At 43.8% G+C, this 15,768-nt stretch overlaps 1 protein-coding gene across 1 annotated transcript; it reads right to left on the bottom strand.

Moving 5' to 3' along the window:
* Nucleotides 1-9,548: 9,548 nt before the first annotated feature.
* Nucleotides 9,549-12,889, bottom strand: LOC129495942 (uncharacterized). Its single transcript, XM_055303717.1, has 3 exons — nt 12,724-12,889; nt 10,657-11,483; nt 9,549-10,311 (listed from the first exon to the last, which is right to left on the bottom strand). The coding sequence occupies exons 1-3, from the start codon at nt 12,887-12,889 to the stop codon at nt 9,979-9,981; spliced, it is 1,326 nt and encodes a 441-aa protein (XP_055159692.1). The 3' UTR covers nt 9,549-9,978.
* Nucleotides 12,890-15,768: the final 2,879 nt, after the last annotated feature.

Here is a 15,768-nt window from a genome sequence, read left to right as displayed (position 1 = left end):
GCTAAAAGTTACTCAATGTGATAACATACGGAACAATTGAACACTAAGGTTGTACTGTAAATGGTCATATATCCCAGTTTGCCTGAAACAGTTCTGGTTTATGTTGTCCAGGTGTAATTAATCGCACCCTCCTTACTTTCTCAAGTGTCCTGGTTTTGAGGATAAATTATTATATGGCTATCCTAACTATAACAAAAAAGACTGCAAGTGACGATTTTCCGTATTTGTTTCCCGAGATACAAACCAATCCTAAAGAACATGTTTTAACATAGAAGTTAATCTTTGAGTCATGTATCATTTGGGCTGCGATTCATACTGCATTTTATAAGAGTGAAGAAAAATATCCAAGTCACTTAAATGTAGCCACATTGTCTTCAGCCAGTCCCAAAAGCAAGAAGAGCACATATTCTACTTCTAGAATAGGAAACCATGCCTTTTTTAGGCTAAAGAAGGTGGACAGAGAAGGAGTGATGGGGGTACTACTTTTCTGGGCATCTCTCCAAGAGTTTCTGCCTCATGGCCTCAAATGTGTCTTTTTCCTCCTACTTCTGAAAGCAATTTCCCTTTAAGTTCCAAGTTTCTTTGTTTTTTTTTTTTGTTGTTGTTGTTGTTGTTGTTGTGAGTGTTGTTGCGTGAGTGTTGCCCTCACACACTGAATAGCACTGAAAATTATGTCCCAATTTTTGCAATCTTTTAGCTGCTGCCTACAAACATGACCAAATCTGTCGTGGAATTGTATTTCATTTCCTCCAGCCCTGGGCTGACATGAGTGTTTCTAATTCACAGTAATGGTAGGAAGAAGCAGACTGAATTTTTTTTTCAAAAGGTCCATTAGTGGCAGGGAATAAATGATGAAAATTCATGAAACCACTTCAGAAATATCTGCTGGCTGGAGTAGCAGTTCTCACATTTTTGGTGTTTGAGACACAATTTTTAATACTGGAATTTGTGGCTCTCCTGTAAGGAGTGAATTCTTCAGGGGTTGGCATGCTAATATTCCACTAGTATTCCTATTTGAGTAGAATGTCTGTGGCCATGACCAAGTTCTCTCACATAGCTTCACAACAGAGTTCTTACACGTTGTCAGAAAAGATTTTTCTTTGACATTGGCTTCATGGTGTATACCCTCTTTTCCCCTGCAGTTTGAATCCTGCTCTTCGCCATCTGCAACGCCGCCAAATTAATGTTCTGACAGCCATTGCCCTAGAGGTCCTCAAGTCCCTAATTGTGGCAAAAAATTAATTTTGCACGTTGACCACAATTTGCTGACACATTTGTTCTCAGCACACTTATGCTGCAGTGGTCGTAAAGTTAGAAACAGCTCACTGAAAGCATCAGTTTGAACAGGATGTGAAACCTCAAAATACTACTAAGTTTGAATATCCATTTGCTGCCAGCCCCTTTCACAACAAAGTACCTGGGAATCACATCCGACTTACTCATCCAAAACGTATTGCTCTCAACTCCTATTCTTTATGTAATGAAGAGCGTGTTGGCATTACTGGGGGAGGGTCAGGAGAGGGTTGCAGCTGGGGAGGGGAGTACATGGAGGACTTGATAGAACTGATAATACTCTATTGAATAGGGCAATAGATATATATGAGTATTCTATGTAACTCCAAAGATAAATAATAGTATTTTGTATGTACAACTTAGATCTTCTTTTTAAAAGCATATGGGGCTTATGCATCTAATGTTGAAATCCTAGTGTCACCCAGATTCCGAGACAGGTAGCAGGCCTAACCTGAGTAGTAACTGATTTCCCCGACCATTTAACAGCAGTGTGAGGCTGTGCCTATGCCTAGAGTGAATGTTTTTCCTTTACACTAATAACTGAAGGTTTCAATTGCTTTAGGAGACAGATGGTTGTCATTAAGAACACAAAAGCATAAAGGGTCTGCCCAGTGATCTGCTCAGTCTAGGGTCTAGTCTGACAATGGAACCAAGAGATGTTTTGTGAAAGCATAATTAGTACATAAACCTCATATGCCAAAGCCAGCAATAGACAAATGGAGAAGCAATCGTAAAGCACGGGATTACATGAGACATTGTGTGGGGCTAGCACAAAGAGAATCACAGAATAAATAGAGCCCCACAATATAGTAGAAGACAATAGGGATGATAATGTTCCATGATGATAATTAGTGTAGGTGGAGAAAAATGAAGAAAATATAATGAGAGTAAGCATTGAGGCAGTGTAAATGCAACAGTAAAGAATCCAGGTTCTGGAACCTGATCAAGCTGTATTTAAATACTATCTCAACCACTTACTATATACATCACATTGAGTTACTAAACCTTTTGGTGTCTACATATCTTCAGCTATAAATGCAGAAAACGGTAGTTACTAACTCCATTGGGTCTTGAGAATTAAATGAAGTCATCCATGTTAAGCATTTAGTGCTTGACATCAGAAGCACTCAACAAATGTGAGCTTATCATGGGACCTGGAAAGCATTCTTCTAGGTTTTGGGCCTGCAAGGATGTTACAGAGGAAAGAGAAAAGTTGAGCGAGCCATTTCCATCCAGTGTGATGTTACTGAGGCAGGAGGCACAGATTCCTCTGCGAATACCCAATGAGCACCTAAGAGTTAAATGGCTACCATGTCTTAAGCACTATTTGGGGAGCCAGTCTCCTAAGGGCTTTAATCACATTATCGTGAGTCCTCACAATAACTTCAAGCCAGGGGTTAAGTCCGCTCCATCCAGTGCAGAGCTAGGTTCCTTCCCCTTTGTGATGCAGGTCTTTGTTAGTGCTTCAAGAAAACTTGCACCCCAGAAAAAGTCCTTTCGCAAGAGAAAGCACAAGAGACTTGTACTCACCTTCTGCCACTTTGCCCCAGGCCATTTTTGCCTAATCACATCTATCCATTTGGGGTGAGTGAGGGAAAGCGCAAGCCCCAGGCGTGGGTATGTGAGTTTCAGGGAGAGATGCGAGGCAGGTCAGTACCCTGGGGAAGAACTGATGGAAGTAGGTCAAGTGGAACTGCTGTACCTGTAAGGAGCTGTGTTCCCAATATTCCAGAGAATGTCCCCACACTGGAACGGTTTTTCTTGCATTCTTCTAGTGACATCAGCAGCATAACTGCAAATATGACTTGCTTCATGGCTGCCTGCAGCTATACTTCCTTCATGCTGGGTTTTGGGAGAACCCACAAACTATTCACTGCAGAGTCTCAAGCTCACTGGAAACTCTGAACACCTCATACTTAAAAGGAAAATCATTGCTTTTCTGAAGTTCCTTTGCTCCAGATTATGTAAAAGACTACCTGTGTTCACCGATGTCAACCACTACTCTGATCAGGGAATAGATAAGAGAGGCATTTCTGGGAATGAGTATCTAAGATGAATCTTAGGAGGATCCAAGCCCTAGACAAAGGGAATTGAGAAGCCTTTGACCTAAGACAAAGGAAAACTGAACAACCCTAAATTAACTCCAAAATATATCAGGACTGATGTTTTTTTTTGTTGTTGTTGTTTTTTTTTTTAGCACTGATGTTTTTGATCATTCAGCTGGGTTTATTAACCACTTACTCTCTGCCATATCTAGTAATTCAATAGTAAACTAGTTAAAACAATTTCTGCCCTCAAGCCCCTCACAACCTGGTGGGAAAGACAATCATTAAATAATGTTAACTACACTTGTGATAAGTGACAGGAGGAAAAAGCATAACTTAGTAGGTAGGAGTCGAGTAAAGCTCACCAGAGGAAACATCTGAGCTGCAGCATAAGGGATGAGCAAGATTTAGGTAGGCAATAAATTGGGAGAGGGTGCCGGGAAGAGAATACAAGAGTGCACGAAGGCCACCCTTGTGTGCAGGAAGGGAAGGAGGGGCCAGAAGTGGGAGTACCTGCCTACACGTTGATGTTGTTGGGTCAGAGGATGTGAAATGGAGCCAAATAGGGTAGAAGACATGATGGGCTCTACTTTTCCTCTGTGTTGTACTAAATGAAGCAAGCTATCTTCCCATTGATAAATGTGCTCCAATAAACTCAGTTTCAAGTCTTAAGAATCCCTTGACCACCCAGAATAATACCAAGGAGATCCTCTGCATAGAGATCTGGGTTCCCTGAAGTCTCAATAGGCATATTTTCCCATCCTGGTGGAAGAGGAAGTCTCTTTTTTATAATCTTAGTATCTTTCAAAGTGCCCGCCTATGCCAAAGCACCAGTCTATAAGCCATTTGTGAAAAAATATTGTTAGCACTGTGCTGACTGGGGGAGGGGGCATCATCCCTGTATTTATTCCAAAGGGGAAATTAGAGAAACCCTTGATTGAATAGTTTAGTCAGCTCATACCCCCAGTAACTTCAATTTCCCTATCTTGCTTCTTGTCATAGTTTTCTATCTAACCCAGAAAAACAGAATGTTTATAAAGTATACAAGGTAATTTCAGATCAACTGCTTGGCCTACACCTACTATAGTAAACATCGAATTTCCCAGCACAGAGCAGTTCCCAAGGCAGCATTTCCCAAGATCTGTTCTGTAGAACACTAATCATTAGGGATGCACCCGAAGTAAAAGGGTCTGTCAGTCACTAAGGTTGAGAACACTACATGTGACATCCACTTACAGAAAGATACCACCACAGTAGTGTGTTAAGGCACTAACAAATCCTATAGCAAAGAAACCCAATATTTCCCACACATATGTAACTACAGGAACTCTGTTTGAGTAAGTGTGTCTCTAAGGCAAGACAACCTGAGGGCATTGTTTATTTTTTATTTAACATTTATTTAGTGGATACTATGTGCAAAGTAAGTGTGTCACAGAAAGAAGCAGCACTAATGGGGGAGGGCTTAGTACATTTGATGTATAGTTGCAAAATATTCAGTTCTATGGAAAATAAGAAATGGGTGGATGAACTCACAAGATGCATCAAGTATAGATCAGTAATTAGTAATTAGAGCATGTGTGGGTTAAACATCAATGAAAAGGGCTACAGATCCAAGAGTACCTGAAGTAATAAACACACATGAGGGGCACCTAGACACTATATATTCACTATATATTAAATATCAATATTCATGAATCCTTAATTCAACAACCCACTAGCTATACCTAGTTTGGTTCCATGAGGCTTCCATGGCTGTTCAACAGACTACTTGACAAGCTACAACTGTAGCTAATTGCATCTCTCCAACAGAAGTAACATTGATCCAGGACCCCCTTGCTGGAACCTCAATTCTTGTCTTCATATCTGCAGCAGGAAAAGCTGATGCAGCAGAGAGAGAGAACATCACATACCTCAGGATTTCAGCAGCATCTCCTATCAATACCACTTGTTCCCTATCCGAAGTATTTACTTCTTTTTTAAAAAAGATTTTATTTATTTATTCATGAGAGACAGAGAGAGAGACAGAGACACAGGCAGAGGGAGAAGCAGGATCCATGTAGGGAGCCCGATGTGGGACTTGATCCCAGGACTCCAGGATCACGCCCTGAGCCAAAGGCAGATGCTCAACTGCTGAACCACCCAGACGTCCCCCTATCCTAAATATTTAATTTAGCCAATCTCCCCCTGCCCCTTGCTTCCCTCAGTGTGTTTTACATTGATTTAATAAACAATGTGATCCAAGCATTTTACTTTAGTGTATGAGCCTTTATATTCCATGAACTCTGAGATAGCTTCCCTCACAGTGTACTTGGAGCCTACTATTGAATAAAGGTAATTTTCCGCATGACAGAGTGACACAAAGATTTTTAAAACATCTGATATATATATGACACTGATAAACTTGGACTACATTGATCAGGGAAAAAATTATCAATGTCAAGAAAGATATTACTACACATTATAAAGATACTAAAAGAAGACTAAGGAAATATTAACCACTATATGCTGATAAATTCAACAACTTTGATGAAAGGAACAAATTCTGTGGAAGACATAAACTATCAATATTCACCCAAGAAGAAATAAATAAATAAATAAATAAATAAATAAATAAATAAATAAGAAGAAATAAATAATCTAAATAGCTCATATCTGTTAAATTGAAGTGGTAGTTTAAGTCTTCCTCACAATATTACAGCCACTTTGGAAAACAGTAGGGCAATTCTCTAAAGGGTTAAACATAGACTGATTATATGATCCAGCAATTCTATTCCTAGGTGTATATTCAAGAGAAATGAAAACATATGTTGACACAAACACTTGTAATAAATTTTCACAACAGCATGATTCATAATAGCTAAAAAGTGGAAACAAACCAAATGTCCATTAACTGATTAATGGATAAACAAATGTGGTATATCCACACTGTGGAATATCATTCAGCCATGAAAATGAACAAAATACTGATATGTATTGTAACTTAGAGGAACCTTAAAAACATTATGCCAAGTGAAAGAAGCCAGTCACAGATGACTACATTGAGTATGATTCCATTTATATGAATGTGCAGATCCATAAAGATAGACTTGTGGTCGCCAAGGCCTGGGGAGAAAGGGTGAAATTGGGACTGACTTCTGATAGGAATGGAGTTTCTCTTTGGAGTAATGAAAATGTTATGAGATCTGGCAGTAGTGATGGATGCAAAACTCTGCAAATATAGTAAAACCACTGAATTGCATACTCCAAAAGGGTTAACTTTATGCTATATGAGTTGTCTCTCAGTAAAGCTATCCTTAAATCAGTCTTTGTAATTTACCATAATATGAGAGACAAAAATAAAAATCAAATAAATAGATGCAGAAAAATATGTGACAAAATCCAACATTGGGTAACTCACTCAGTTAAGCATGCGACTTGACTTCAGCTCGGGTCATGATCTCAGCTGGGTTTCACATTCAGTCGCAAGTCTGGTGGAGATTCTCTCTCTCTCTCTCTCTCCCTCTTCTTCTGCCTCTCCCCCTGATCATGTGCGTGCTTGCCCTCTCTCTAAAATAAATAAGTAAAAAAAAAAAAAATCTTAGCCAACTAGGAATAGAAAGAAACTTCCTCAACTGGTTATAGGTCATCTACAGCTAATAAACTAAATGGCGGAAGTCTGAGTGCTTTCCCTCTAAAATTAGAAACAAGGCAAAGACATCTGTTCTCACCACTTCTACTTGAATTGTACTGGTTCAAGCCAATGCAACAGGGCAAGAAAAAGAAATAAAAGACAATCAGATCGGAAATGAAGAAATAAAACTGTCTATTCATAGATGACATAATTGTCAATGCAGAAAATCCTATCAAGTCTATAAAAATAGCTATTAAAACTAGTAAGTGAGTTTAGTAAGGTTGCTGGATGCAACTCCAATATATAAAAATAAAGTGTATTTCTGTATCCTAGTGAACAATTGGAAATTGAAATTGAAAACAGGGATCCCTGGGTGGCTCAGCAGTTGAGTGTCTGCCTTTGGCCCAGGGCATGATCCTGGAGTCCTGGGATTGAGTCCCACATCAGGCTCCTTTCACGGAGCCTGCTTCTCCCTCTGCCTGTGTCTCTGCCTCTCTCTCTGTGTGTGTCTCATGAATAAATAAATAAAGTCTTAAAAAAAAAAGAAATTGAAAACATACCATTTACCCTACTACGAAAAATATCAAATGAATAGCAATAAATTGACGAAGATGTGTAAGTCCTGTACCCTGAAATCTACAAAACATAACAGAGAAATTAAAGAAACCTCAATAAATGAAGAAATATTCTATATTCATGGACCAGAAGACTTAATTTTGGACTCAATATTGTTAAGAAGATAGTTCTCTCTAAATTTTCACATAGATTCAATGCTATCCTAATTAAAACCCCAGCATTTTTTTGTGTAAAAATTGACAAGATAATTCTAAAATTCATTTGGAAATGAATAAATAAATAGCTAAATAAATAAATAAAATAGCTAAACAAATTTGGGAAAGCTACAGTAATCAAGATAGTATGGTATTGGCATAAAAATAAATCTCTAGGAAAAAAACTGAGTGGAAACAGGCCTACATATACACGGTAAATTGATTTCCAACAAACATGTAAAGTGATTTATTATAGAAAAGATCCTTGGATTAGGATACCAAAAGCACAATCCATAAAAGAAAAAAATTGACAAATTTTACTTCTTTACAATTAAGGAGTTCTGTTCTTTGAGATACTGCTAAGAAAATGGTAAGAGTAGTTACAGACTTCAAGAAAATATTTGTAAATCACATAAAGGATTTATAAATTCAGCAATAAGAAAACAAATCCCGGGATCCCTGGGTAGTGGTTTAGCTCCTGCCTTTGGCCCAGGGCATGATCCTGGAGTCTCAGGATTGAGTCCCACATCAGGCTCCCTGCATGGAGCCTGCTTCTCTGTCTGCCTGTGTCTCTGCCTCTCTCTCTCTCTCTCTCATGAATAAATAAAATCTTTTAAAAAACAAAAAACAAATCCCCAGATAAAATAGACAAATGATTTGAACAGACAATTCATCAAAAAGATGAATTTTGCCACATAAGTGGCAAAAACAAAACAAAACAAAAAACATTTACCATGTCATTAGATGGGGCACGTCGGTGGCACCTCAGTTGGTTAATCATCTGACTCTTGATTTTGGCTCAGATCATGATCTGAGGTTTGTGATATGGAGCCCTGTATCAGGCTCTGTGCTAGGCATGGAGCCTGCTTAAGCCCTCTGCACACTCCTCAGATAAACAAACAAACAAATAAAATGTCATTAGGGAAATTAAAATTAAAATCACATAGAGATACCTTTTGGAAGACTGACTACACTAACTGTTATCAAGGATGTGGAGCAGCTGGAACTCTTTTTTTTTTTTAAGATTTTATTTATTTATTCATGGGAGACACAGAGAGAGAGGCAGAGACACAGGCAGAGAGAGAAGCAGGCTCCATGCTGGGAGCCTGATGTGGGACTCGATCCTGGGACTCCAGGATCACACCCTGGGCCAAACCAGGTGCTAAACCGCTGAGCCACCCAGGGATCCCCTGAGCCACCCAGGGATCCCTTGGAACTTGTTTTTTTTTTTTTTTAAGTTATTTCTTCCTTTCATCTTCCCAACAACCTTATGAAGGAGGTATTATGATTTCCGTTAAGTTACTCACTCAAATTACACAAGCCAATGAGATGCTAAGCCAGAATTCAAACCTTGGACCATTTGACTTTGCTACCTGTTGTGCCCAAGATTGCGAATCCGAGAAACCACCAAGGAGCCGACACCGATGCAAACAAACGAGGGTTTATTACAAGCTCGAGCTTGGGTCCAAGTGTACCCGACACAGTGGAGCAGGGACTTGGACCCCGAGGCTAAGAGGCGTAGCAGCTTTATAGGGGCCAGTGGCCAATGGGATACACAGAAAGTTGCACAGTCATGTCGGTCCACACGCAGGTGGCCAGTTGAATCACGATTCACCCTATAGTGACCATTTGAACTGGCCTCTCGCTCTGGTCAGAATTGGCGGGCACAGGGCAGGGTTACATTGTTATGAGCCGATTTCCGGTAAGGGTGTGCCCAGCGGCTTGACTAGGGTGGGGCAGCGCCTTAAGCAATAAGCAGGTCATGTGGGGGTCATACAGGAGGTGGCGGGTGCAGCACAAAATGGAGTTAGTCCAGCTCTGCTTGTCCAGGGGTAGGGGATTTCTGTTAAATTTCCTGGGTCCCACATCCCCCCCTTTTTCAGAGGATCCTATGCAGGACCCAATCATGGTTCTGGGTTTCTGTCGAAAGAGGCAGTGGTTGGCACTGTTGCCTGAGTACCATGAGTCGGACTGTATTGACTTGGTCCTTGACAAACGCTACTGGTCTATTAATGAGGCAGGGTCCAAAGGTTGGAAAGAGGAGGCGGATGACGAGTGGGCCGGCCAGGGAGGATAACATGGTAGTCAGCCAGGGGGAATGATTAAACCAGGATTCGAACCACCTTATTGCTGCTCTCGCTCCCATTTACATTTCAGTGAAGAAGCAACATCCTACGTTTAAGGCAGCACATAACCCGCCCCCCCTTTGTTGTAAGAAGACTAAGTATAATCCCCTTTTATTTTGAAGGACAACCTCAGACTAGGGAGTCTTGGAGGTGGGAAATAAGTGAGAACGGCACAGTCTTAGCTTTAGGGGATTGTCCTTGTCCGGTTGGCCTTTCCGTTCTGGAACAAAGTCCTTGAGAACGGCGTGTGGGTCAGCTGGCTGGACATGGGTGTAGTGGACCCAGGGAGTAATCCCGTCGACCTTGAGAGCGGTGGGAGTGGTCAGGATCACGATGTAAGGTCCCTTCCAGCGAGGCTGAAGTGTCTGGTGTTGGTATCTCCGCACGTACACCCAGTCACCTGGCCGGTATCGATGGGGGTCTGGGGATGGCCCAGTCTCGGAGAGGGCCCTCAGCTTAGGCCACACCTGCTCATGGGTTCGTTGCAACATTTGGAGGGAGAAAAGAAGTTGGTGATCATCAAATTCAGCAAGCACCTCAGGTTTTAAATTGGGGATTATAGGTGGAGGAAGACCGAACTGATCTCGTTCGGATCTCGTAGGGAGTCAGTCCCATCTTATATGGGGGAATTCCTCACCCTATATAGGGTGAAGGGGAGGAGAGTCACCCAGTCCCTGCCAGTCTCCAGGGCTAATTTAGTTAAGGTCTCCTTTAATGTTCTGTTCATCCTCTACCTGTCCTGAGCTCTGGGGCCTATGTGCACAATGTCATTTCCAGTGTGCCCCAAGTACTAGTGCCACTCCCCGTATTACCTTAGAGACGAATCCTGGGCCGTTGTCTGATCCAATCCTAACAGGAAAACCATACCTCGGTAAGATGTCTTCCAGCAGTTTCTTGGTCACGGTCTGTGCTGTTTCATGTTTGGTAGGAAATGCCTCTGTCCATCCTGAAAAAGTATCTACAAACACTAGTAAATACTTGTACCCACATTTTCCAGGTTTTACCTCAGTGAAGTCCACTTCCCAGTAGGCTCCTGGGCTGTAGCCCCCGGAGCCGGGTGCCAGGTTAGATCCATGGGCGGTGGCATTAGTTAACTGGCATGCGTGGCAGCTCGCCACAATCTGCTCGATCTTTGCTCGAGAGTCTTTAATAGTGATCTTTGCATGTCGTGTGAGGTCTTCCATCTTCCTTGTCCCCATGTGAGTGCTCCGATGCATTTTGGATAGGACTCGCTGTCCTAGTTCCTCTGGCAGGATGATGCTGGAGTCTGCGCCCCTCCACCAGCCACGCAAGCACTGGGTCACGGGCAAGCATTTGATCCAGTGTAAGTCAGCATCAGTATAGTTGGGGGTGTCGAGCAGGGTCCGTGCCCCCGGATCGGGTAGCGTGGTTGCTAAGACCTGGGTCACCAAAAGGGCGGCCTCCTTTGCTTTTAAATCGGCTCCCCGGATTCCCCTGGCTACTGGCGTGTCTGCCTTTTGGTGCCCCAGACAGTGGATGATGGCTGGGGCCTTGGGCAGCCAGAGGGCCCTCAGGAGTTCAGGAATCTCCGTTTTGTTTGTAACAGTCCTTCCCTCTGCTGTCAGGAGCCCTCTCTCTGTAGAAGGCTCCGTGGACGTGAGCGGTGGCGAAGGCGCACCTGCTGTCGGTGTAGATGTTGATTCGTTTACCTTCCCCCATGGTCAGCGCCTTGGCCAGTGCGGTCAGTTCTGTCCATTGAGCTGACGCTCCGGCTGCCAGTGGCTCTGCCCAGAGGGTCTCCGTCTCCCTGGTTACGGCTGCCCCCGCATATCTGACTCCTTCTCGGACAAAACTGCTGCCCTCCGTGTACCAGGTGGCGTCCGCGTTCGGCAGTGGCTGGTCCTGGAGATCAGCTCTGATTCCGTGCACCTGTGCCAAAATTTCTTGACAGTCATGCAGAGGGGGGTCCCAGTCTGGGTTAGGGAGTAGCGTTGCCAGATTTAGGGTTGTTGGTGGAGACAATATTCGTCTTCTAAACTCAGGACAAGCACCTGAATCGGGTGCCCCTCCTTGTTTAGGACTTTTGCCCCCTCGGGGTAGAAGCAAATTTGTGCCCCCATCTTGGTGAGCAAATCCCGACCTAACAACGGGTAAGGGCACTCAGGGATGACCATGAAGGAGTGGGATACCGGGCGCATGCCGAGATCCACAGTTCTTCAGGTAGTCCATGAGTACTGTTTGGTGCCCGTGGCCCCTTGCACCTGTGAAGTCTTGTTTGCCAATTTCCCTTGGGGTTGTAATAAAACCGAATGTTGTGCCCCAGTGTCCACTAGGAATTCAACAGGTTGCCCCTCCACTCCGAGAGTTACCCTGGGCTCGGGGAGGGGTGTCGAACCCCAACTCCCCTAATCATCCAGGTCCTCCATTTCCAAGATCTTGGCAGGGGCCTTAGATCTTTTGTTAGGGCAGCTTTTCACCCAGTGGCCCTCTTCTTTGCAATAAGCACATTGATTTTGTTCAGCCTAGGGGGCTCCCGAAGGGGACCAGGGCCATCCTCCTTACCTGTCCCTGAAGCCAGCTTCTTGAGGTCCCTCCATCTGTCCCGTGGGTCATCCATGGTTGTGGCCAGCAGGATCTTGGCCAGGTTTCGGGTCTCCTGGTCACTTAGTTTGGTTTGTTGTTCTTCCAGACTTTCTCTATTATTATAGACTCGTTCTGCTACTATCACTAAGTCCTGTAAGCTCTTCTCTCCCAGTCTCACTACTCTTTGCGATTTCTTTTTAATGTCCTGAGCGGCCTGGTTAACAAAAGCCATGATAATTGCGGCCTTTGTTTCCGGGGCTTCTGGGTTTATAGGGTGTACTGCCTAAAAGCCTTTATGACTCTCTCTAAGAAGGCTGCTGGACTCTCATCCTTACCCTGTCTCACATCATAGACCTTGGCCGGATTGGGAGGCTTGCGCGCGGCAGCCTGGAGACCTGCCCCTAGAGTCTGGCGGTGGACCCAGGGTTTCTCCTTACCTTCAGCCGAGTTGTGTGCTTTGGGGGGTAAAAATGCTTTTGGCCAAGGAGGGGGATTCTCCATCATGTCCTGCCAGATCAGGATGTAGGGCACCTGGTCAGGGTGGCCATCCGGTTTGTCCCTGAAGATCACCGCCTTAACCTGTAAGATAATAGGTAGATGGAAAGTTCCTTCTCGGGGCCATCCCACATCAAAGGTTGGCCATTCTGATATGCAATAAATTTGGAATCTCTCTCTCCGTATGTCTATGCTCAGAATATGAGCTCTTTCCCTAACATCCGAGAAGTGGGAGAGCATAAGAGACAGGGGAGTGGTTTCTGTCTCCCCCATTATGTCCCCAATCCATACCAAGACACAGACAGTAAAGACGATTAACAAGGACCCAACAACGCAGACAAATGCACAAACAGTTAACAAGGACATAGTAACACAGACCAACGTTCCAGTGCAGCCGTGGAGACAAAACAGAAAGTAACCCAAAGGGCTGGCAGCCGGCCCTCCTTAAAGATGAGGACCCCTGTCCTCCTTACAGACGAGGACTCCTGTCCTCCTACAGATGAGGACCTCCATCCTCCTTACAGATGAGGACCTCCGTCCTCCTTACAGATGAAGACCCTGTCCTCCAGGCGGGGGAAAGGGACGTCTCCTTAAGACCCCCAGTCGACGGCCCGCCGGCGTGTCCGCCTAAGCCAATGCCGACCCAATACAGATTGGAATTCCTACAGGTAAAAGAACAGTTTAGAGCTCTCAGAGAATGTGCGCGCAAAAGGTAGAAAAAGTTGAGTGCACTCACCACGCGTGAAACCCTCCGGATGGGGTCCTGGAGGTCTCTCGGATCCCGGACGAGCCCCCAAATGTTGTGCCCAAGATTGTGAATCCGAGAAACCACCAAGGAGCCGACACTGATGCAAACACACGAGGGTTTATTTATAAGCTCGAGCTTGGGTTCAAGTATACCCAATACAGTGGAGCAGGGACTTGGACTCCGAGGCTAAGAGGTGTAGCAGCTTTATGGGGGCCAGTGGGATTGTAACATACACAGAAAGTTGCACAGTCATGTCGGCCCACACGCAGGTGGCCAATTGAATTACGATTCACCCTATAGTGACCATTTGAACTGGCCTATCACTCTGGTCAGAATTGGCGGGCAGTTTTGGCAGGCACAAGGCGGGGTTACATTGTTATGAGCTGATTTCCAATCAGGGTGTGCCCAGCAGCTTGACTAGGGTGGGGGAGCGCCTTTAGCAATGAGCAGGTCATGTGGGGGTCATACAGGAGGTGGCGGGTGTAGCACAAAATGGAGTTAGTCCTGCTCTGCTTGTCTAGGGGTAGGGGATTTTTGTTAAATTTCCTGGGTCCCACACTAACCACAATCATAACCTCTTATTGTCCTGGTTCAAGGAGGCCCTCAAGGAATTTGCAGTCCAGTAGAGACACCACCCTCCAACCTATAAGAGAGTAAATGAAGGGGAGAAAAGGCAGAAATTTGGTGAAAATGAAACTAAATCTTGCAAGGCTCCAAACTAGACCATTGACCCAGTGGCATAGGTTCTGGATATAGAGTCCTGGTGCTTCTGTCAGGCCACTGGACAAGGGGGGGGGGATTGAGGAGGGATGGGAAGCCTCTGTCTAGACTAAATGAGACTGGAACATGCACACTCAGTTCGGACAGCCCCACCAGTCAGGGCTTCTCCAGTTTCTGCTATGTTAAAGACAAACAGAAGCAACTGAGCAGACATTGCCTTGTCCCATTTCAGGAGTTCCAAGAGAGGTTTTTAATAGAAAGTTCTAAGATTTAGAAACTTAGATGAGTCCTTTCATTGCTCAGTATTTCTGCTTCCTCATCTCTAAGATGGGGAAGTTGAACTAGGTGTTGCCATCGTTCCTACTATGTCTCACATGCTTTATTCTAGCCTGTTTTTATGGTTTTCCCAAAGAGAGTATGAAGGCTCTGATGGCCATTCATGAAATGTCTAGTAGGATGACTTGACTTCTCTCAGCAGCTCTGCTGACTACAGGGAAATGTACTGAGATTATAAAACAACATCATTAACTAAAAAGGAATATCATTAACTTTGGATGCCTTTATATTAATAATTACTTTTTTCATTATAGAAGTAATAGAGGTTAATTATAGGCATTTTAGAAAATACAGACTGTGAGGGAAGAGTTAACACAGCAGGTCTGGTTGCTTGCTCTTTACATGTCTTTTTTTTTCCCCCCCAAAGGAAACTCTGATTAACTCTTGGCAGCCCTGGGATCCCTGGGTGGCGCAGCGGTTTGGTGCCTGCCTTTGGCCCAGGGCGCGATCCTGGAGACCCAGGATCGAATCCCACATCGGGCTCCCGGTGCATGGAGCCTGCTTCTCCCTCTGCCTGTGTCTCTGCCTCTCTCTCTCTATGTCTGTGTGACTATCATAAATAAATAAATAATTAAAAAAAAAAAAAACTCTTGGCAGCCCTTAAAAGTGTTCTCTGTGTTAGTAGTTGATGGATTTGATATATATTCCTGGCCAATGGACCATACCATAAGTGCTTCTAAGGTTGCTTTGCACAAACATCAAGATCAATAACATGTTTCATTGTTCGGGTTGAGTTTTGATCACCATAGTTGGTTGCATACATAGCAGAATATACCTATGTGACCAGCCCCCAATAAAACCTTTAAACTCTGAGACAAATAAACTTCTCTGGCCAGACATTCTGTGGGACATTAACATGTCCCAGAGTTAATGGCAAGATAAAAAGAGTACTCCCGTCTGGCCTCAGATAAGGAATATTTGGACCAGGAAAGACATTACAAGTTTGTGTTGAATATCTCTGGACCTCATGTGTGCTTATCATTTTCCTGCCACTTTTGCTTTGTATCCTTTGCTATGATAAATCTCATTGAGTCCTGTGGGTCCTTCTGGTGAATCACTGAATAATGCACAGATAAATATA

The sequence above is a fragment of the Nyctereutes procyonoides genome, unplaced genomic scaffold (assembly GCF_905146905.1).
Source record: "Nyctereutes procyonoides isolate TBG_1078 unplaced genomic scaffold, NYPRO_anot_genome, whole genome shotgun sequence".
NCBI classification, from domain to species: Eukaryota; Metazoa; Chordata; class Mammalia; order Carnivora; family Canidae; genus Nyctereutes; species Nyctereutes procyonoides.
The sequence above is the reverse complement of the archived record's forward strand: the minus strand, read 5'-3'. Positions and strand labels throughout refer to the sequence as shown.

Excerpts from the sequence above, each read along its gene's own strand:
- LOC129495942 (XM_055303717.1), bottom strand. The coding sequence starts at position 12,889 with ATGGAGAATCCCCCTCCTTGGCCAAAAGCATTTTTACCCCCCAAAGCA. Across the intron at positions 11,484-12,723 it reads GGTCTATGATGTGAGACAGG|GTGCGCCTTCGCCACCGCTC; the intron begins GTAAGGATGAGA and ends CACCGACAGCAG. Across the intron at positions 10,312-10,656 it reads GCCCAGGATTCGTCTCTAAG|GTGTGGCCTAAGCTGAGGGC; the intron begins GTAATACGGGGA and ends ACCCATGAGCAG.